The 24,636-nt window shown below is 32.6% G+C and overlaps 2 protein-coding genes and 1 long non-coding RNA gene across 11 annotated transcripts in view; 2 read left to right on the forward strand and 1 right to left on the reverse strand.

Moving 5' to 3' along the window:
* The window catches only part of LOC127726277 (serine/threonine-protein kinase Nek1-like), a 100,482-nt gene extending 90,499 nt beyond the window's left edge, over nt 1-9,983 (forward strand). For 6 of the 9 annotated variants that reach the window (XM_052233584.1, XM_052233589.1, XM_052233590.1 and 3 more), the window contains exons 37-43: nt 357-433; nt 1,439-1,515; nt 2,108-2,368; nt 2,948-3,084; nt 4,077-4,209; nt 7,945-7,969; nt 9,531-9,983. In XM_052233584.1, coding sequence (XP_052089544.1) covers nt 357-433; nt 1,439-1,515; nt 2,108-2,368; nt 2,948-3,084; nt 4,077-4,209; nt 7,945-7,969; nt 9,531-9,537 — 717 coding nt within the window. In that variant the 3' untranslated portion in view covers nt 9,538-9,983. Of the gene's footprint in view, nt 1-356; nt 434-1,438; nt 1,516-2,107; nt 2,369-2,947; nt 3,085-4,076; nt 4,210-4,835; nt 4,852-7,944; nt 7,970-9,530 lie in introns of all 9 variants that reach the window. The other 3 variants (XM_052233587.1, XM_052233586.1, XM_052233588.1) reach the window with 3 other exon arrangements.
* Nucleotides 9,860-10,348, reverse strand: LOC127726280 (uncharacterized). The gene is made up of 2 exons (XR_007993476.1): nt 10,305-10,348; nt 9,860-10,260 (listed from the first exon to the last, which is right to left on the reverse strand). It is a non-coding gene; the product is annotated as an uncharacterized LOC127726280 (long non-coding RNA).
* Nucleotides 10,349-19,415: 9,067 nt separating this feature from the next.
* Nucleotides 19,416-20,609, forward strand: LOC127726437 (piggyBac transposable element-derived protein 4-like). The gene has a single exon (XM_052233816.1). The coding sequence runs from the start codon at nt 19,422-19,424 to the stop codon at nt 20,472-20,474; it is 1,053 nt and encodes a 350-aa protein (XP_052089776.1). The 5' UTR covers nt 19,416-19,421; the 3' UTR covers nt 20,475-20,609.
* The last annotated feature ends 4,027 nt before the right edge of the window (nt 20,610-24,636 follow it).

Raw genomic sequence — 24,636 nt, forward strand, 5'->3', positions numbered from 1 at the left:
CATTATCATAACTCCTCCTACTTTCCTGAAGTCTCTCTGTTGGGTCAACACTCTTCCCTGTTTAGCTGCCAGGGAGAAATCTGAAGTGTGATAACCCCTGATCATACCCAAAAAATTCTGAATGGAGGTTGCATTTCAGTGGGTTATTTTAGGTGCAATGTTGCAATATTCCATAAGATTCTGTTCCCTCTATAGTACTTAGCATAGGCATATATATAACTTGAATCAAAACACACTTTGTACTTTTATCAAATCAAATTAAATACTAAAACTTTATATAAGTGAATGTTATTGGAAGTTACAGTATTATATCAACTCATCAGTTCACATAAAATAGAATATAAATTGTAACACAGGATGACGATGCAGAAGATGAAGAATCAAGTGAAAATAAAGATAAAGATGATGAAGAGAATGAAGAAGAGGAAGATGTGTAAGTCCCAGGCTGATAGTCTTGGAATGTTAACTTAAAATTAGAAGATGTTGTATGCTTGCCAATGAGACAACTCTCCACCAGAGACCAAATGACATAGCAGTTAAATCAAATATATGTCACGGAACAGCCTTTAACAATGAGCAAAACAGATACCACATAGTAAGCTATAAAAGGCCCCTGCATGACAAATGTAAAAATATTCAAAAGATTAAACTAATGGCCAAATTTATAACAAAACGATTTACGAAACAAATATGACAGACATGAACTAACCAATATAATACTATCAACCCATTTTGAAACTTAGTGATTAACCATGTGAGGAGTGTTGTTACTAAATTCTACTCTATATTTTTAATTATCATATTTTCCACATTACTAGATATAAACAATGCCTATTATAATACCCTTATCTCAAAACTTCCATAAAATCTTCAATACTTAATGGAACTTAACCCGAATAATTCAGTCCCTCCCCGTGATAGACTCTCCCACTCGCGAGGGCCTGAATTCTTTATACAATAAAAACGCATCACGAATCCAGGATTTTGATTGGTGTTTTCTGTGAGAGAGAGCCAATCAGCTAATTGCTCAATGTTATCGAGATAGGTAAATCCCGAGCTAATTCCAAATGATTATTTGACAATTTTTTATTGACAAGGTCTTCAGGCGTTAATGTAGCCATCGTAGAGCAGTGGAATATAACGACTGAATTATTCGGGTTAAATGGAACTGTGCACCTCCTGTTGATTTTTTAAGTGTTGATGATATTTATAAATAGTTTTGAGATTTTCCCTTAGCACAATATGGACTGTAAGTAGACACCTTGTATCTAAACTTTTACAAAGCCTATTACTAAATTTAAGTGAGACTCACACCTCTGACATTAGAATTTGATTTAAATTAATGTTTTATGGGATTTCTTTCACATAGGAGAAGCTTCCTTTCTGTTGAAATGATGCCTATTTGAGTACCTAAGTATAGTTTGATATTGTATTTCAGTGATGAAGAAGAATATGAAGAGTTAATGAGTGTACGAGAAACCATGGCTAGTCTCTTATTGAGGGAATGCAGCACAGGTGAGTGAATGAGAAACCATGGCTAGTCTATTACTGAGGGAATGCAGCACAGGTGAGTGAATGAGAAACCATGGCTAGTCTGTTACTGAGGGAATGCAGCACAGGTGAGTGAATGAGAAACCATGGCTAGTCTGTTACTGAGGGAATGCAGCACAGGTGAGTGAATGAGAAACCATGGCTAGTCTGTTACTGAGGGAATGCAGCACAGGTGAGTGAATGAGAAACCATGGCTAGTCTGTTACTGCGGGAATACAGCACAGGTGAGTGAATGAGAAACCATGGCTAGTCTGTTACTGAGGGAATGCAGCACAGGTCAGTGAATGAGAAACCATGGCTAGTCTGTTACTGCGGGAATGTAGCACAGGTGAGTGTACGGGAAACAATGGCTCGTCTGTTACTGCAGGAGCAGGTGAGTGAATGAGAAATAATGATAAGGGCATTTGCAGAAAATGCCAATCTTTAAAGAAAATTTCCTTTACGTAACTGCCAAGGAATTTTTACCTTCTTTCGACTGATATTGTCAATTTCTGAACATGAAATATCTGTTAATAATTTTATCTGATAAGGTATAAAGGATTAAACTATATTACAGATGATGATGGTTCAAATAAAGGAGACACAAACAAATTCAGATTGTCTGCAGCAAGCAATAAGGAGAACGACATTGAAGAGGAAAATGATGATAAAAATGATGATGAAGAAGATGAAGAAAATAAGGAAGATGAAAATGATGAAGATGAGAAGGGAGATGACAATGAAGAAGAAGAAAATGGTGATGATGGTGATGTAAATAATTACGCTGAGGCCTTAGAAGATGCTGAATATAAAGATGACAGTGCGTTGTTTGAATCAGGTAAGGAAAAGGAACGTTTTATTTTGGATAGTAAAGGTATGGTTCTTAGAAAATGTGGTACCAATCCATCGAAACAATTTTAAAAATTCTTGTGAAATTTGATTTGAGCAGTAGTTTTAATCATCAATTCACAGATTCTGTCCCTTGGTGTCATGTACAATTAAACAGAACAGCTGTAAGAAAATAATTTTTAGTAATATTTCTATCTTGAAACAAATGAAGCAGTGATTTACCTGAATTCGTAGACATATAACCACCCGCTATTAGGTAGGCATTGATATTCTTTGATTTTCTAATTTTGTGGATCTTAATTCAGCATGAACTTATAAAAAAAAATTTACAATAGAAGTGGACACTTTAGAAGAACAAAGGTTTGCATAAACAATTATACCTTAAGATACCGACGTCAAGGTCTCCAAGGTCAAGGTCATAGTTTCTGAAAAACTATGCCATCAGGTCGATATTAACTATACTCTCTTATATAGAAGGCATAGCGTATGTGAGCTTCCTGACTTAAGGATCTTTAATTTTCTGCTTGTGAATAGTGTCAAGAGTAATGAAAACCATATTGTATTTTAGATGAGAGTGATGTTGATACACAGTTTGGAGATGATGACGATGATTTTGATTTGTTTTCACGGTTGGAAGAATCTCGAGCAGAATTGGAAGGTCATCTAGGTTGTGACAAATTTCTAAAAGTATATAAAACAGTACAGGTAAGATATCCTAATTTGATTCTGATGCTCAGGTATAACAAAAAGTAAAGCTAATATATGGTGCTAAAATTGAAAAAGGAAATGTATTAAATATGCTAATATTGAGAATAAGGAGTAGTCAGAGTTTCTCTGAAAGATTTTAAAAGTTATTTCATTTGCATTCAGATTAAAAAAAAACTTTACACCAAATGTTTATTTTATATTTAATTATGTATTAATAAAAGTAGCTGTTAATAAGTACAAATTTAGTGTAAGAACTACAACAAAACCTTTTAAAACTGTTTTTAGTCCACTATTGACGAAGTTGAAGGGGACTTTAGGTTTGCACTCTGTCTGTCTGTCTGTCAATCTGTCAGTCCGGTAAATCAGTTTTCCAGACTTTTTTTCTTCATGCTTGAAGATATTGATTTGATATTTGGTGTATTGTTTTATCATGACAAGTTACAGGTCAAGTTCAATTTTCATGATTTTAGCTTTTCTCCTTGTTCAGTGAAAGTCCTTTCCCTAGAATTAAATTTTTGATGAAATACTTATTAATTACTAGATTTCTGTTCAAAGGGAAATAATTCATTTTCTAAAAGACATCGTATCAATGATAAATTACATTTTGGATTTTTTTCCTTTTCTTTAGTAAATTGTTTGAAGAATTTAGTGGTAGGTTTGTTTATTATTTTATGTAGTTTACACCATGACAAGTTATAGATCAAGTTAGAATTTTGTTCCATTGCAATGAATTTTTAACCGGTAGGGGACTATGTATTGCCATGCAATACTCACAGAATGCTTGTTAACTTTTTTTTGGAATACTTTCATACTGTGACATTTTAATTGATATGTCCTCTAAAACTCTATTGAAATGATGTCATTTTAGATCCAACTACATGGAAGCAATCCCTCCAAATCTCTATTGTAATGATGTCATTTTAGATCCAACTACATGGAAGCAATCCCTCCAAATGTGTTAATTGTATTTTTTATTGAATGAATTACAGGCTCTTCAAGAAGATGAAGATGAGAATATAGAAGATGGGGCTAAATTAGCAATGAACATGTTAGGCAAAGATCAAGAACATTTATATCCTAAAATATTCCAACTAGTCATGGCGGATGCAGCATTTACTGAAGGTAAGCTGTGTACATGTTAGGCAAAAATCATATGAACAACTATATCCTAAAATATTCCAGCTAGTCATGGTGGTTGCAATTTTCACTGAAGGTAAGTCTTGAAGGTAAGGAAAAGATCATGAACAATAGAGTAGGAGTTATTGATGGCTGCTTAATGTCCAGTGGCAAGTGTTTCGTGGTATTCAGAATATGACGTGTAAATATTATATTTATAATTTGATGGATCTAAAAGGTGGATTGACCTTTAGGAGCATATCCATATATACAAATGCATCCAGATGAGGTGAAAAGGGAAAGGTCAGTCTCTCAGTTGCTATGAGAAATAGACCATCAATATTTTGTCTTTATACTTGTTTTAAGGTGTACATGTTCAGTTATAAACATTTAAGCAGGTGAAACATTTCAGTGTGTTCACTCTTGTTTAGCTCAAAGTAATAATTCTGTCAATTTTTACACATGATGCAAAGGTGTATCTCAACATTTTGGTCTCAGCTTGTAAATACTAGTTATACAATATTTAACTTTGGGTTCCAAGAATCTAAAGGCAGTGGTATTAACTACTGCATTTATACTTGTGGTTGAAAAATGTAAATTTTAAGGAACTTAATAAGAAAATTTATACACAGGTGAAGATGACTAAAGGTAACATATCACATTATATTGATGTAGTGTGTTAATGTATAAAGCTTTAATACCTCTCTTTTGCTAAAATTAGAGGAAAACATTTTTTTTTTCTTGCTAGATGTCTGCTTTAGTGCTAGATATTTACTAAGATCATTGATAGAAATATTGTAAATGGTAGGCTCATATATCAATTCTTTCACTGAGATTAAGTAAGGTAGGTATTATCAACAATGAGTTGTCTGAAAGTAAGTACCTAGCTTATTTTATTCTCTAAAAAGTTCCAAAAAATGATTTCTTACATAGGAAATCAGCTGATAGGTTTTGGTCAAATGTTCAAAGACTTGATTAGAATGTGAGAATAATGATACTGCATAACAAACAAACCAGAATTTTATCCTCATACGACTGTTGTTGAATTGTGTGAGAAGTCCATCATAATCTGCCTTTGAAATTTTATGATTGTCTTTTTTTAATCCAAATTAAATAACATACCTATATATATAGCTATTCAGATAAAAGGCTTTTTATTGATTTTCCAATTGACAGAGGTTTTGGTATTTTATCCCATTTAAAGATGAGTTTATTTTGATACTTTTTGATTTTGTTATTCTTTAACCCTTAGACTGCTGCATTCATTTCTATTGTACTTCTGTGTATTGCTGAATAAAATTTTAATCACTGATGAAATAAACATGTTTACTTACAATTGCAATATCTTTGTAAATATTGAATATTCATCAATAAAAGTTATATAAAAAAGTATTGTTATATTCTGTATTTTTTATTTATTTTATTTTTGTGTGAGTCTCTGGTCATTTATTACCTGTACAGGTGCAAATAGAGGTAAACAAAGGTAAATTTTTTTTCTTCATGTTTTATTAACGGGAATCCATCAATGTAAAAACTTTTCAAAGGTATCCATGACTTCAGAATTGAACCAATATTGTTAAAAATCTCTTTTAAGAACTAGTTCCATTGTGACTATCAAAAGAAAAAAGTTTCTTCTCGGACCAACGTTTTTTTTTATGCAACTATTTTCCGGTATTTTCCTTCCGACTTTCAACTTTTACTTCCATGTACAAATATGTTTTAACAACAAGTTCATTGATATAACTTTCGTCAATAAATAATCTTGACAAACATAATGTTTGAATCTATTGATGTCAGTGATCAATATTGATTCACAGTTGAAAGGTGCAATGATAAACATCGCAAATCCTGTTTCATGTCATCCATTTCGAACATCGTCTGGGGAATCCCCGTGGTTCCCGCTTTAAAAGTCTTCTGTTCGCAGTTTTGCTAGAATGTTTCTATTTCCATCTATTATATCTTCTGTTCTCGTCCAAATCATTTATATTGGCCTCCGCTGTAACATCGTTAGCATTGAAATACTTCTGAACGTGTTGGCCATCGCTCCAAACAATTTCCGCCATTGTGTTACTTTTTTCATCTAAATTTTTCACTTTCGGTTTCATCGCTTATACCTGATTTAAAGTCAAGAGAAACTTGAAAGTACGCCGAATTTTAACCAATCAGAATCCATACAAGTCTAAACTGCCGCAATCTCGTGAATATTGACTCCGCCCATTCCATGGTAACTGTGTAAACAAATGAGATACGGAAACGACAATAGTCGGGCGTAGCAGTAGCGGACTGCTTTATCGGAACGACAATAGTCGCGCGTAGCAGTCTAAGGGTTAATTGTTAAACTTGATATGTAATAACAGAAGGTTGATTAAATTTTACATCATTGAAATGATTCATATATATCTTGATCTGGAAAAGTTTATTATGGCAAAAAGATTTATTCTATCAAACTTTTGTTTTGTTAAGATATATATCATACCATAAGTGGAATCCAGGTATTTTTAACAAGGATGTACTTCTATTATTCTTGTCATGATTAAGTAGGATGAAGTAAAAAAACTTTGTTTAAATGATAGAAAATCATAAGTCCCTCGTATAGATTTGATGTTTTCAAATATTTAAAGATTGAAGAAATTCCAGTATGTTTATTTTTTGTCTTTGTTCTTCTTCTATTTATTTTTTCTTTCTTCTTGGGTGATGGATTTTTCTTTGCTTTAGAATGTAGGAGGCATTCATGCATCCTCTCTCCCTTAATTCCAGACTTTCCTATAAGCTAATATTTTTTTTTCTTATTCAAACATAATATCTATAATCTGTTATCTTTATTTTTCTCCTTACACAGTATAACATGTATATGTATTTAGTCTAATCTTCTTTTTGTTTATTTTTATGCCCCCTCAACTGAAAGTTGGGGGCATATTGTTTTACCCCTGTCCGTCCGTCCGTCCGTCTTGGCACTGCATAAGGATCTACTTTCCCTTTCATTCACAAAATCGTGTGTGATATTTTTCACAGAAACGCACAAATTGTTTGGTGAATGAAACACTTGTTATTGTTTCAGTATAGTTACTTTAGGTTTTTTGAACTATTGTGTGAAAATTTGAACAGAAAATGTACGAAAAAGTCCGATAAACTTAAAAAATTTGTGTTATCTGCAATATTATTGATACCTTTTCTGATCTGAGTTTTTATTTATAAACAGTCTGGTGCTGTTCTAAGTTTCTTTTATTTCTGTTTCTTGAGAAGAATTTGTTCAACCTGCTCAGTCACTATTTAGTGTTACAATTCATATTTAGACGCAACCTATAAATAGTGACCAAAAGGGTACCGACTTGGCATGAGAGAAGCTAGAAAAAAAATGAAATATACACATTTTCGACATTTTTTGTGGGACTATTATCTTGAATTAAGGAGATGTATAGACAGCTATTTATAGACCAAAGAGCAAATGAGCGAACAAATTCAGAGTGAGATGTGAATCAAGGATTCGAAAAAGGGGTTGCCCGGGGGGCCCAAAAATAGACAATGTTTGGAGTGAAAAGGTAAAATGTCAGCATTAACCATCAATGTAACCTTTATAAGGATTGACCCGGGCCAATCTATGAAGTTCTCTCCCAACTTGCTTGTACATCCAAACTCTTTTTTAAGCAGAACTTTTACCATTAAATTTAAATTCTTAATTCTTCAGTCGTAAAGACAATTTGGAGAACGTAGAATAAAAATCATTATTATTTGTTTCTGCAGGACAGAGACAGAAAATGGAACCACAGTAAATGTTTTTATTTGTGTTTGCTTCCTGTAACCATACACTAAAATATTGTCTGCAGTGATGCACATTTTGGACAGTACAAAGTGAATTTAATGAATTCACTTTTTATTTAGTCTCTGATAAACTATTTAAGATGAATTTTGTCAGAATCTAGATTTATAAACTATACGTTAGCTTTCAAATTATACTTCTGCTTACAGTTAAAACTTCTTAATAGTGGTTTATATAAAACAATAATGTAAAGTTTGTTTCCTTTTGGAATTTCTACACAAGATAATTACAAAACCTGTAAATGACATAAAAACAAGACTGCTATGACATAGCCAAATGTACCAGTGACTGAGTAAAGGGTTAGCATGCCGCAATAGGCTGAAGATGGTCAAAGTCCAATAACTCCATCAGAAATTGTTCAATCGTGTAGAAAAGATTCTCTTTTTTTTAAATCACTGATGAAAGCTTCTAATTCTCTTGATATGTAGATAATAAAATTAAAACAACATTCACTAACATTTTAATTTAAATAACATGAATTAATACTTATTTTTTTTTAATGTATAATTGTGGTTTTTATCAGTATTTTTGCCTGCTCATACGAACGATTGATTTTGTTACTTTTATCACAAAACGACTTTAATTACTATTTATCCCACTTCACCAGTTTACACACATTCCAATTTCTCATACATTTATTTTCTGTTACATTCTATAATAGGTTATTTTATTTACAAAAGATAACGTTGTTAATGCCTTTTGATATAAAATAATATGAAATGAAATACCTAAGTATTTACATGTATATCACTCAGACATCTCGTTTGATTCATTAGGTTGTGGACATTTGTAACTTCAATGGGAATATTATAGTTTTTAACACTTATATTTTTGTTTTGTGCTTGACAACAGTATGTTAATGCATTTATATATTCCATATATATTCTTTTTTTCATAAAGTTAAGAATATTATTTCTGATTATAAGCTGTAGTTTAAAATCTATTATTATCATCTCAATGAGAATGATATTAAAATAACCATTAGCAATGAATTTATAAATTAGCTCTGAGGCAGAGCCAATTAAAATGATTGAAAATTAATATTGTTACACATCCCTGCCCTTGTTCAACAGATATACAAACAATTGCCATTTTACCTCATTGACTAACTGTTGGTGATATTTTGTTTGACCTTTTTGATATAACATTGAGTTTATTGATATAGTAATAAATTAAAGTATAGCATGAATAACAGATATTCTAATAAATGAGAAATTATAATAAAAGTTGTTAGAGTATATATACATTATTCTTTTTGGTGAAATATTACCATGGCTATGTATTTCATAAATTCTCTTATATATCACAAAAAGATATGTTTTGGGAAGTACTAATCTTCTTTTTTCATTGATTTTAATGTTGATCTTCTAAGTGAATTACAAAAATGACGTTCCTTAGCACTCAGGTAAACAATCTAGAGAAAGTTTTCAAATACCCTGTTGAAAAATCCTTTTCTGTTCTTTTATTTTCTCTTGTTTATGAGTTATTGTATTTTATTTTTCCATTACAGACAATGAATGAAGACCATGAAAAGACTGAATAATTCTAACTGTGATAAGAAGCATCTTTACAGCTCATACAACAGTATAAATACATTTATAAATAGGAATTCCATTCATGTGTGTACTGCTTTTATTTGTGAAGAGAAAACTTTTGAGTTGCCTGTTTATATAAGTATATATGATTGTGAATTGTGAGAGAGTTGTACATCACACATATTTTGTTGTACATCACACATATTTTGTTGTTGTACATCACACATATTTTGTTGTATATTCATGCACATCTTTGTTTATTTGACACTAAGGAAACTTATTTCATAGTTATAAACCTGAGACATGGTTACATATTTGACATAGTAATTTGTTCCTCAATGGAACAAAAGAAAGATGAATGTCTGATAATAAATACAATTAACATTTCTGTTTATTTTAAAAGCCATTTCTTAGGCTATTTTTTCAATGACAAAAAAAAAAACAAAAAGAAATAGATATTTTTAGCAAGTTGTTTAGAGCTACATGATTTCTGTAGATAATCAAACAGATCAAATAACCAGATCTAATTTTGATTGTTACAGCACATTTTGTAAAAACAAATACCAAGTATCAATATGGTAGCATGAGACATCCATGAAAAGTGGATTTTAATTATAATTAAAAGCATAATTAAGGTTCTACATAATTTAGAATCTGGTGATTGAAATATTATTTCCCCAATGACTAGCTAGTATACAGTGAAACCTATATAAATATTATTTCAATGATTAGCTAGTATACAGTGAAACTTATATAGATAAGTTAGTATTTGGAATTAAATGAAAATAACAGAAAATTACATTCCATATTCTCTTTTTGTTTTGAATTACTCTTTTTGCATTTGTTAACAATTTATACATTCAAAAATATTGTCACAGTTTTCAATTATGTCCCCTTATCCACAAAATTTGTATAGATTCATAAATTGTTGTAATATTTTACATCTTTGATTGAACAGAGAAATTTCTAGGGAGAATTGTGATATATTATTATTTGGGTTGTGATAATAGATTGAGTGTATTTGTATTTATCATTTTGTTTTTTTTTTGAGATAAGAAATATTTTCACTTCTCCGTCCAATTAATATATGAACTTTTTTATTAATTGAGATCCAGCATTGTCTATTAATAAGTATTTTTGCTATATTAAACTCTTGAAAGAGTTTATACACATTTTATGTTGAAGTGTTATGAAAGTAAACGTTAACCCCCTTTTTTTTTCTCCTTTTTTTTTTGCGTTAATGATGCAAAATCCCTATCTAGACTTTCACACAACTTTTCAGGATCAGATAACATTTAGCCCTTAATTTTCCTTTCAATTGCCAAGTTTAGCAATAATTTCTATAATTATTATTATTTGACACAACTTTTTGGAATTTTGGGTCCTCAATGCTCTTCAACTTTGTACTTGTTTTGGATTTCTAAATATTTTGATCTGAGCGTCACTGATGAGTGTTTTGTAGACCAAACGCGCGTCTGGCGTTTCAAATTATAAGCCTGGTACCTTTGATAACTATTCTATAAGATTCCACAAATTGCAAATTAGAAAGGAAAACCTCTTGTTTATGCCAGCTTAGTCTTTTTAACGGAAGATGATGTGATCATACCCAGCCAATACTGATGGACATATGTCTGACAAATAAATTGAAACAGTTTTTATTGGAAACTTTTAAACAACTGAATAGTTGAATGGTAGGACGTTGTTTGTCTTTTAGTTGTTTTTCACTTTCTCTTGATTATCATATCATTCCTTATGTCAACATACTTTCAATGTCAATAGTTGCCGTCCACTTTAATTTATCCAAGATCTGTGTTTATAATATTATTATAGTATGTGTAGTATTTGTATTTATTGTATGTTGCTGTGCTTGTTTTGTACTTTTTTACATGGAAGGAATACTGCCATGTTTTTTTGCTTATTTCTTTTAATGCTATATATTTGTGTATTATATACATGTAAATTGATTTCTAGATTTAAAATTTACTGAAGCTTTGATCCTTTCTTCAATGTTTTTTATGTGTTCAACAGATCATTTTATAAAGGAATACAAACAGTTCAGAAAAATGATTTATAATTGAAATTGGAAAACCTGCATCAATCTTCATACGAAAAAATTATAACCATATATCAGATGAAATTTGTTATATTATTGTCAAATTAATGGCAAGCTGGAAAATTATGTCACTTTTGTATTTCGTTCCAGTTACATATCTGAGTGCTTTGCATTCAATGCCATAAATAGTTGTGATGATAATTCATGACTTCTGAAACAGGTTATTGTGAAATATGTAAAAAGATTTAAAATCACAGGTCTATAATAAAATCACGAAATGAATATATATTTGTTTTTAGTTTTCGTCAATATTGAATTTAGTTTTGTTATTAGTGTCCCCTTATGTGTATTGAATATGACCTGGCATTATTTTGAAGAAGTATTAAGCATAGTTAGACAAGTTCAAATATATTATAAAACTAAAATGTCATCAAATAATTTTTGTTGAAAATTACTTATTTCATATGCTGCATTATTCATGAAGAAAAAATCTAATGCAAAGGTTTAATCGTACATATAGCATTGTTATTTAAACATGATGCATCAGACCAAGTCCCAGATAAAACTGTATCAAGTTAAGCTCAGTTGAGACATTTTTTAATATCCTTCCCAGTTTTTTAGGACTTGAGATAGACAAAATTGATACTGATGGAAACAACACAGACATTCAAAAAAAAAGTCAGAAAACTAAGGCAAAAAAGTACTGTGACTGCTTTAAACAAAACCTAGGTTTGACGTAAGGTTCTTTTAAGCTGCTACTCTAATTGTAGCTGTCATGTTGTTTATGGGGAGTAAGTTTCTTATTAGAAGCTATCACAATCACAGAAAAGAGGACAATATTGTGGCTACGATCCATTGAAACTCATGACAGATATTCTACCAAACTATCACAAAATATGTGGAGAGATGATAGGTAATACAAGCCCTGGAATATCATATTAACTGGGAGATATATACTCCATATGCAGGTACTACTGGAATGTTTCTACATTGAAATGAAACATTCATAATTGGTAAATCGTAATTATCTCTGTCATAAAGATAACTTTCAAACATCCCTCCTTGTCAATTTTAAGGTCTTAGTGAATGTATTTACTTAACTGTATCTGTAGTATCCTGTATTTAAAGTAAGATGTGATGGACACTCATCAAAGATACCAGGCTTATAATTTGGCACGCCAGAAACACGTCCCATCTACATAAAGACTCATCAGTGACACTTGAATAATAACGATTGGAAGACCAAGTCAAATATGAAGGTGAAGATGCGATCAACTTAGTCACCAAACTGAACGAACCAGACAAAGGAAATTATTTCTGTAGTGGGACGTTAACTATAATTCCTTTCATTCTCCATGAGAAGCACCTACATAAATCTGTCTTTTACAAAAAAAGGAACAAACTGGTTAGGAGAGTAGCACAATTGGTTGTCTTAGGAATGTTTTCAGACTCTTGAAAACCAGGTCGCCCAACATACTTGTTCATTTAAAAACCAAGCATTTTGATAAGGCCCTTTTCAGAGGGCTTTGTTGAAATAATGTTTTTTGACAGTTTGATTTACCCTTTCTAAAACAAGATATATTTATCTTAGTTTGCATTTCTTTTTTTCGTGAAACAAAATTGGACTAAATCGTTCAATCTTTATTTGAAGAATTGGGACTATTTGTGTAATGAGATTGAAGTCAGTTAAACTACTAGTGTTAAACAAGGAAAGCGACGTGATTATATATATATATGTGCTGTAACAGAGCTTTGATTCACACTGCCCATAGGGTAGATTGATTTATCAAAAAAAAAAAGATAATAAATCCTCTCAAACTGAATGCAATAGTGATATATCATTTTTTTGTGTTCAACACCATACCTGAGAATATGATTTGAAATTATGCACTGAACCCTTCCAGTCTTTTCTTTAGTGATTTCGGTGACTTTATCAGAACAACCTTAGAAGAAGTACACTTTTTCTCTGACTTTCCTGAGCTGAAAGGAGTGATTTTAAAAAGGAAAATAATTCTGGTAATGTTTTAGTGAAATAATTTTTAAAAGATGTTCTACGTATTGTATCGTCTCTCTAAAAAAATATAGAATTGTTTCTGAACAAAAATTTACATTTTGGGCAAAAATCACTTATCCCAAGTTCAGATAGTTGGTTGTCTTGAATTGTCTGCCAGGAGTTGGTATTAAGAAAAATATTCAATTTGCTAAAACAAAAAGTTGGCTGAATCACGGCACCGACGATGCTTTGATTTAATTCTGAGTTCTATTTTATGATTTGAAAGAGGTTTGGGATGTCTTTCAGTGGTTGAAGTGGAAGTATACATTGTAAAGGCAAAAGCGAGAAGAGGTCGGAGAGAAATCAGACAGCACCATGAACAAAAAGAAAAAACGACGAAAAGACAAACAACAGTCCACAAAACACAACACCAGAAAACTAACGATTGAGCAACACCATCCTCACCAAAAACATAGTGCTAATTCATGTGCTCCGGAAGAGTCATTCGTTTCTGCTCTCCTTGCTTGTGTAAATTGTCGTATTACTCGTGTTACAATAAGCCGACGAGTCATACATCCGGCGATAAGGCATAAGACGAGCGCATTGATAAATGAATTTTAGCTAGACCTTAGAAATCACTACACTCATAAACCATCTGTGAGATATATTATACTTGTATGATCCTTTTACATGAAAGAATGTGAAACTTTGAAATGAAAACACGGTTTTTCCAGAATAATTGATATATAAAACAGTTACTGATAGAAGCAACACAGTTGTCAATGCTCTTCAACTTCTTACATTATTTGGAATTTTTAACATTTTGATTCAAGCGTCACTGACGAGTCTTTTGCAGACGAAACGCGCGTCTGGCGTACAAAATTGTAATCCTGGTATCTATGATGAGTTCCTTTACAGACAATCATAAATAAAACGGCACAAAATACAACAATGTAAACTAAAGCTAAAACACCACGAACCCCTTTGCTACAATGCTAGGGTAAACACTGTTTCTCAGGAAGGATAAGCAGTACTTTATCCACTAGGTAACCCGTCTTGTTACTCATTGCAAGTAAACAATTATGTGATTAGTCGCCATTGGTGATATCACCATCGAGAAAAAAGAGGACAGGATTGTGGTTACGACAATTGAGATAAACTGTGGTCATCTGTGACACAGATATACTATAACGATTTAAAAATCTATTTGGCGTAGGTCGAAGATAAATTGAAAACCCCATGACAAACAAGTCCACTAAACACTACATACAAAACTTAGACAATAACACGTGACATAAACCTATTATTTCAAATTATGTATTTAATTGCGTCAATGTATATGCAGCTATTCTATATCAAGGAAATCATGCTATGAAGTATAGACCCTATCTAAATTTCATGTAAGAACATCAAAGCAGGAAAAAACCAAAGAATGCTTATTAACACTAGATAGTGATGAAGAAGTGTTATCAGTTTGTTTGAAACTGTTCCTATTTTATTCCTACTTGAATCTCAACTTACTAGTTTAATATATTTTTATATCTGATACAATATTGCGCTTAGGTACACAAAAGTGATTTTGAATTATTTGTGATGTATTCGGTGTTAACTGCTTGAACTAAATCAATTACTTTTTAAGTAAAGTTTGTGCATGCTAAATCTAAATGCAACGTACAGAATAATCTATGTTCTATGTTTAACGCACGAACTTTACAACGTGATAATCTTTATATGATTTGCATATCTTCAAATCGGATTGGTCCGTTAGAATATGTTCCTTTAGTTTACGCTTCGATAGACAATGTTGCCAAAACTACTATCGTAACCTTCACTGTGATCTATTCATGCGCGATACCCATGCAAGCGATCCAGGGGTTCCAAGCAAATTGAGATAGAAAAAGTAACTGTTATTTCTATTCCAATGCATACCAAAAAGAAAATATGTATTTAAGCTTGGAAAATGTATAGCTTTAAAATAAAATAAATTTCGCGAAATTTCATAAATTATATTGGCGCATTAACGTCATGAGAAAACATGACGTCATACACATGAAAACTTTCAAACTGACGGTTATTTCGTTATTTGTACGCGCTTCAAATTCGGATAATATGTTATCAAAATGAAGTTTTGAGGTAGGTGGGATTTAATTTTAGATTGTATTGCATTTATCGAACATTTATGGATTTCATTCAATATGGAGGCTTACTCCTGAGTCACGACATGTCAATTTTCCATTTGATGGTGATTAGAAGCCAATGAACAAAACATTGTTAGTTAAAAAATGCAAATGTTTGGGTTTAGAATTATAAGGATTAACAAACCTTACAGAAAAGTCCTTCGAACTTTTTATTCAGTTTTTTAGTTAATTGTCCCAGTTTACACATCAATAACTTCTAGAAAAAATGTGTTTAATCCTATATTATTTTCAGTCTTTTTCATTGCACCAATTTTTTATTTAACTTCATCCGACATGAACACTCAAACGTTTAGGAAAGGGGAGACAATTTTAATAATTCCCTTTACATGTATTATTTAATGTTCACTGTAAAAAACATTCTAAAAATAGTGTTCGCCTTCTTAGCGTTAACCCTTACTATGCCGCAGAGCCTATATTTACAGTCGGAAAGCTGACCCCGGTTTGACCCCATTTCTTAAAGCAACAATGGAAGTCATGTGATTACCATATATGGGCATTTTTTTACCAAAAAAAGTGAAGCCCGGTTTTTGGAATTTGTAGTTTTTTGCATGAATTAAAACTAATTTGCTTTTAAGTGAACATTCTTGAGTATATAAGAAATATATTGATCCACTCAATTATGGATTAAACTAATTTTTTCTCTCAAAATGTGTCCTCAAAGTCTAGGTGTTGACCAAAAAAATCGGTCACTGGAAATTAAAATCGTAATTTTCTTTCTTAACTTCTCGGGAAGCTATGCTGAATTTAAATTATGTTATGTAACATAACTTTGACTATGATATGTCAAATTTGTGCCACTTAATACGCTGTAATACGCAAATGTGCCACTTCGATGTGTCGATATTTCTGACGAAGCGGGGCCGATAGTAATTTACGAGTTACGTCCCTTTGTTTGACACTCTCAGGATCAAACTATTATTATATTAAGCACCATATGCTGTTATTTACATGAGGATATTATAAAAATAATTTTATTGAATATATTTTGATACTAAAGACATGTGCAAAAAAAATAGCGAAACACATTTTATCACTTTTCAGAACTCAGTCTCAGTGAAATACTCAAATAGGCCCTATGTCAGTATGTGCCATAATATTATTATTCCAAGAGTTAATTTAATAATTATATCGTGTATTTTGGTAAGTATTTATACTGCTGTAACCAAATTATTTCAACACAGAAATAAATTTTTACTTTAATCATACAAGGGGTAGCCAAAATATTCATGAATAATGGATCAAGACAGGATTAAAATGATTAAATACAGGAACTCCTTTTCATTACTGATACCTGATCCTACCTTTTTCATTTAAACTTAAACGAGACCATAATGAAAGTATTCTGAATGTAAGTTCTTCATTATTTGAAATAAAAGGAAATTAGTTTGCAATTCTTGTATGAACAAACTAAATATAACAAGAATTTTGTCTCACTGATTCCATGCAGATTCTAATGAATGGACTCAAATTATAAAAAAAAACACTAAACCAATAAATAAATGGTTCTAATCATGAACTTGAAAATAGATAAGAACAAAAAAGACTGGGTCTAATATTTTTCTTCTTCTATTTAATTTTTTTTAACAATTATGCATTTTTATATTTATAATAAAGTATTTCAGAGCAGATTCTGAGTGCTAAGTCAACAATATGATTATGTTTTAGATCACAAGTCATAAGTAAGTCACACTTCATGTCAGTATGAACATGCTTTGAATAAGGGTGATTAAAATGCTAGTCTGAAAGAGATTGTTTTAAGTTCATATTTAGGACAAGACTTTTTCATTTACCTTTGGCAGTTTTGCAGGATTACTTGATCATCACAATTTTTTTTATAATATTATAAACAATGAATTAGTTTTGGTTAAGGTTGTGTAAAGACAGTATACTATACGATTTCCTTACCTTGTTTTAGTTAAGTCAAACAATTCACTGACTTAAAGAGAATAATTAATCCAGTCAAATATTCACAGCTGAACTCGCCATTGCTTTTTCAAACAAACATACTAAATGTGTGTACATTGTGTAAAGATGCAAGTTGACATCGATGTGTAAGATAAAAAACTACAACGTCAAAAAATGTCCTTCGTTTGGAATTTAGTTCGAACGGGGTTTCCTAAGGGGTGATAGAACGTTAGACTTGATTTTTGTTTTAACTTTGAGATACTTATTATTATTTTTTATATAGTTTGTATATTCTTTGTTTATCTGGAAAAAAAAAGAAGAAAAAAATAACAGACAATTTCGCATAATTCTTAAACGACGATCAAAGGAATTACGTTATTTTTAAAAGACGGACAATTTATAACATGTTTAAGTATTATTTTCTTTGATAATAAGAACCATGCTTGAAAAATCGAAAGAAATCTATTTCTGACCCTAATGACAAGTAAGAAACAGAAAAAAGAAAAAATTCCAAATTGGCGCCAAATTATTTTTTGCGCGAAATTAACGCAATTTCAGAATGGCGGGTTTTACTATCAGTCCCATTGTTGTCTTAAGAAAGTAGCAACAACGGTCGTTTCTAAGGGCTTGCTTTCCGACTGTTAGGCTTTCTGTACTCCTTTCAAATGCCAACGGTCTTTATTTAGGCTTGGCAACGGTTGCCTATTTCGTCTGTTCTGTAACAATGCACTTTACGTCATAGTTGAAAAGAGGCAAACAAAGAGGCTCTACACGGGGTACATATGCAATTGCAATGCAGGAATATCATTGTTTATTGCATTGGCAAGACTTGCCACTTTTGCCGTCATCTGATTATGACGTTATCATAAAATAGGACGTCATAACTATAGGCAGCACCGAACAAAAATGGCAGCAAACGCTTGGTTCAGAATCACCACCAGAACCAGATGAAGACCTAGACCAATTGAGGACTAAGAACAAAAAACATGCCTAGACGAACTTCCGAGCCTGTAGCCTATTTTTACTTAATGTTTAGCATCAGTCTTCTCAAGAAAGTAGTCAAAGAAACAAACAGGTAACTACATGTATAAACTTCAACACATCTGACATTTAAAAAAATACATTTTAATATTTTATACCCGTATTATTCAATTAAATAATTTCAAATTGACCATATAAATCTACCGGCGAAATAAAAGAAGAAAAACGTGAATGTCCGCCACGGCGAGGTCCGTTGAACTGGTCCGGCATGAAGGATCATGCGCAAAGTATTATCCATCTACTATTAAATTTGTAACCGATCGTATTTTGGAAATTATTTATATCAATTTCTACTGGGTCAATCTATAATGACAAAAAGTCAGCTCAGTGCATATGAAGTCAAACTTGTAAACAAATCTTGCTGTCAATCTCTTTAAATGTAGATTTTGTGCATTTACTTAAATGATTACCTTTGTGCATTCATATTTTTTTTTTTTTCTGTGAATTACAAAATTGTAAAACCCTGAACGCTGTCGAGAAAAAGTACTTAAAATACGCAATTAAGCCTAATTAAAATTAAATAACTTTAAGCTTTTATTCGCGCGACGTATCAGAACAAAAGCAATTAAAGTATTTTCTTTTTTTATTAGATTGCAAAATATGTGTACTTAAATATTTATATCATATTCAAGATTTGAGCACCAGTCATTGCCTGTGCATTTGGAATAAACTAGTCATGTTTTGTAGGTATGCGAATCAGGTAATACAGAAAAAGATAAGAGAGAATACTTACCATGCTTCCTCCCGTCTTAGGTTGTGGACAAAATTCGGCAAACTAACACTTACAGAACTGAAAGGATTTTTGGCAACAATTTTCAATATGGGTATTATTAGGAAACCAACTATCGCAATGTATTGGGTAAAGAGAAGTAGTCAGTCAACAATATGGTTTAGGAAAATATTTTCTAGGAATCGCTTCCAATTGATTCTCCGTTTTTTTCATCTAGTTGACAACCGCAAAACGCCACAGAGGAACTCCGAGCACTATAATCCTGCTGCCTGGTTTAAACCCCTTGTTGATCACGCAAACATGCAATCTAAACGATACTATACACCCAACAGAGAACTGTCTATCGATGAATCTCTTGTCGGAACAAAGGCTAGAACTGTTATGACACAGTACATACCGACTAAAGCCCACAAATTTGGAATTAAGTTATGGATGCTCGTGGAAGCTACATCAGGATATATAATTCATTTTTTACCTTACCGCGGAAAGCGTTATGACCCCGTACCGGCTGATGATACACAAGGAAGTCATATAGTAAAAAAATTAATGACAGAAGCCAACTTATTAAACAAGAATTATCACATCTTCTGTGATAATTTTTTCACATCTATTCCGCTTGTAAGGCACCTAAGAACGCTCAGAACTTATTTTACCGGAACCCTCCGTGCGAACCGTCAAATGCCGCAGTTACTCCGGAACCCTCAGCTGCGGGAGAACGAGTCTCTATTTATTCGCCAAAGAGAACTCATGTGCGTTGCCTATAAAGAAAGGCAAAACCGCAAAACGGTCCGCTTCGTCACATCTGCTGTAAAAGCTTCTGCACCGGCACACGGACATAAACCAGTTGTATCCTCCATTTACAGCAAAAACATGGGTGGAGTTGACTTAAATGATATGATGAGTGGCATATATGATGATAAGAGAAAAACAAAAACAATGTGGAAAAGGCTTGCAATCAACATTTTTCACCGAATGGTACTAAACGCTTACATACTATAAACAAAAAACACTGACGGAAAATTACTTTCAAGGTTAGAGTTTATTCAATCGGTTATTGACGCCCTCGCAACTGAACAAATAGAACACAGACAACATAGGGATAGAAATGCACAAGCCGCACACCAACCGCAGAGGATCGAGAAACTAGTAAGAGGGAAACAAAAGAATTGTAAAGTTTGCTCTAGATTTAATCAACGCCGTAGGGCAAGTACTAAATGCGCCAGATGCAACAAAGGTCTTCACGGAACGTGTTTCCATAGACATAATTGTGAAGAATAGAAATAAATAAAATATTCGGTTTTTATCTCAGTTTATATACATGAATTTCATTTATTTTCAGAACCCCAAACACTAATCATAGATTACTGAGTCCTAATGATACACGTTCAAAATCAACATACTTCTACAATTATCCAGAAATATGCAATGAAAACTTATTCATTTTAAAATAGGATCAATTTCAATGAGACAAACATAATAATTTAAATCTAACTAATAAACTTTTATTTGGTGATTTCCATTTGAAAACATATTCATAATTTAGCGCTTCGAATCACTATTGAACCCCTCAAATACGTAGGACTTCTATTTTTGTCAGCTGCGCTAGAGACTAACACGTTGAAAACCCCAAATCACAGTCCATTCTGTAGAAACCTCCATCTGTGCCCCTCTCCGTGACGTTCCCTCATTGTCGACGTCATAAGCGGTACAGTTGCAATTTTAATGCCTAAATCTGCCTTGGCAAAACATAGAATTGCTGTGGCATTGAAAGGATTCTGCTCACACATTGTTGTCAATATAATGGAATTCTATACGACTGTCATACAAGTGAGAAGTTTAGCTAGCTATAAAACCAGGCCTAATTGAATCATTATTTGATAACAGGTAAACAAAATGAGTGGATAAAGAACTTCCTCAGTGATGGAACACAGTCAGTAGTGGTGGAGGGAGAAACGTCAACTTCCATACATGTAGAGTCCGGTGTACCACAAGGATCTGTCCTGGGACCTAGTCTATTTCTGTTTTATATAAACGACATGCCCCAAGGGATTCAATCAACTGTACGACTGTTTGCTGATGACACTATTGCCTATGTCACAATCTCATCCGATGCAGATTCAGCAAACCTTCAAAGGGACCTTGACAAACTAGCTGAATGGGAATCGAAATGGCTCATGAAGTTCCATCCTCATAAATGTAACGTACTCACCATCTCCAAGAAGCAAAATCCAGCTAAATACAGTTACACACTACATGGACATAACCTTGAACACGTCACATCAGCGAAATACCTGGGATGTACCATTGCATCAGATCTAAAATGGGGTAAACATATAAACACCATCTGTTCCAAAGCAAATAATACCATCAGTTTTCTGAAAAGGAACTTAAACTTCTCCAATAAGTCTATAAAGTAAAAAGCATATGTGTCCCTTTGGAATATGCCAGTGCAGTATGGGACCCGTACCAACCAAATGATATTCATAGATTGGAAATGGTTCAAAGAAAGGCAGCAAGGTATGTTACTTACAGATATCACAACACGTCATCTGTTAGTAACATGCTTGAACATCTAGAATGGACTACCCTACAAGAACGAAGAAAACAGAGCAGACTGATAATGATGTATAAGCTTAATAACAACTATGTGAAGATCGATACATCAAATAAGCTGATACCAAATGAACGTCCTTCCAGAAATAACAACGAAAAAGCCTTCAGAACACCATCATGCAAAACAACAGTTCGGAAGAAGTCGTTCTATCCTAGAACAATCAGAGAGTGGAACACCTTGCCCAACTGTAAGGTGTCTGCCTCGAGTCCTGAATCTTTCAAGGCTCAGCTCCTTCAGTAAATTAAATGGCATGTTTTTATTTGCACCTGTATATAAATTTCACCCAGTTTTTGTTTTTGTTATTAAATCTAATTAAATCTAAAATTGTTTTCATTCGCGCACTCCAAAAATGTGGCAGGGTAGTCGACCAGTTGACGGTGGCCGCTTTCTGGAAGAAGAATTGAAGTTGTTTTCCATTCGTTTGATGTGTTTGAGCTTTTGAATTTGTCATTTGATAATGAACTTTCCGTTTTGAATTTTCCCAGGAGTTCGGTATTTTTGTTATTTTTCTTTATTTTGTACTATCAGTCATTTTATTTTTTTGTTTTGCTTTTCACAATTTTGACCCTGAGTGTACTTGATCAACACCATGAATACCAGTATCATACGTGTATATTGTACAATAAATGAGTGCCAATAGTGACGTTTTATGTCAATTTAGTGGTGTATTCATTCGCGGTTATCATACTGAAGTTTCGAAAGTCAGCATACTACATGTAAAGAAGAAACTGTTAATATCATATCAGAACACGCGAGTTTGCGAAAAGTTCAAACAAGAATGACTTTGCTCTTTTGTAGCTTTGTTTTATTTTTCGATACCGATTTTCATGTTTTGGAACATGATGTGTTATTGAGGCTTTACTTCAAGCTGGTTATGAAACTCCCTACACAATGTGTTAATATGAAAGATTTATTTTTGGGGTATTTGAATTAACTGAAAATCTATGACTTCCGATATTCTTCGTTTTCATTTTTTTCCGCATTATAATTGGTGTGGCTGTCTTTGGATGTTATGAGATGAATACGATGATATTGTTGCATGTGTGCCATTTCGTTTGTAACGTTTTCTTGCTTATTTTTTTATCCACTTTATATGGTGCTGCAATAATAGATTGGAAGAATGTTATTGCAAAATGAAAATTCTAGCTTTTAGTCTGCATTTTAAACTACTGTTGGTGTGACTATGCCAGATGGACAAATATGCAGCCGAGTCCGAACATATTGTGAAAAATAAATTCAATAATTTCATAGGAGTATGCCAGACTTCTTCCACACACAAAGCCCTAACAACTAGTTTTTCTAAGATGTATTCATTTGGCTTTTTGTATTGTATAAATACACAGCTGCATTCGGAATAATTGAAAACATTAAATACCTACTAGTATTTTGAACTTCTCTCTGGTCGACAATATAATTTTTTGAAATTGGTGGATTGGTGTATTGAAATTCCAGCAGAGAGTTAGTGTGAATTGTGAACGACTTGTTCATGTAATCATATGAAGCAGAATTCAGACAAAAATAAATCTTGCAAAGTTCTTTAATTTCCCTTCACATATGTTGATGAACTCCTGCCCCTCAACAACCAGCATTATAGAGAGTGCTTGCATTCATTATATCCCAGTGAACTGGTATTAAGGAGTATACCGAAACTAGAAGGTTTTCCATCATATCTTGATCTTGTCTTCGATTTTGACACATATGAACGACTTCAAAATACAATCTAGTTACACGCGATGATTTCAACTTCCCATTTCTCACCAGTAACATACACTCTGTCAGAACGCATGGCGTAACCATTCATTTTATCTTAATTAATACAAGAGAGACGGAATATACCAACAGAATATTCAAACTCGTAAGCTGTAAACACACTGACAATGCCATGGCTAAAGAAGTAAAACGATTAAAAGACAAACAACAGTATGCTAAACACAACATAAAAAAAACATTGAACAACACGAACCCCACCAAAAACTGCGAGTAATCACATGTGCTCTGGAAGGGTAAGCAGATCCTGCTCCACAGGTGGCACCCATCGTGTTGCTTATGTTAGTACAAACCCGATGATAAGTCGTATTCGGTAGGTCACATTCGAGGAAAAGACGACGGATTGTGGTTACGACAACTGGAAGATATCCGTCATCACCTGTGAAACAGATATTTCATAAGGCATAAAACCACTCATTCATAGCCCCATTGCTTTCTATGTTCAATTCTGCAATTTCAAGCATTAATGGCTACTTTGTAGTAAGTTCAAATAAATTGGCAGTCATTTCATATCAAAACTATACCTTATCCTGACTTGTGGTCTTAATTATAAAATTAACTGTTAACAAAACTTTGGGCTTTTGAAATACTAAGGCTTTTCTACCTTAGGAATAGATTGCCTTGGCTGTATTTGGCAAGACTTTTGGGAATTTTTGGTCCTCAATGCTCTTCAACTTCGTACTATATTTGGCCTTTTTAACATTTTTTATTCGAGCGTCACTTATGAGTCTTTTGTAGACGAAACGCGCGTCTGGCGTAAATATAAAATTCCAATCCTGG

Source organism: Mytilus californianus, unplaced genomic scaffold (assembly GCF_021869535.1).
Source record: "Mytilus californianus isolate M0D057914Y unplaced genomic scaffold, xbMytCali1.0.p SCAF_17, whole genome shotgun sequence".
NCBI classification, from domain to species: Eukaryota; Metazoa; Mollusca; class Bivalvia; order Mytilida; family Mytilidae; genus Mytilus; species Mytilus californianus.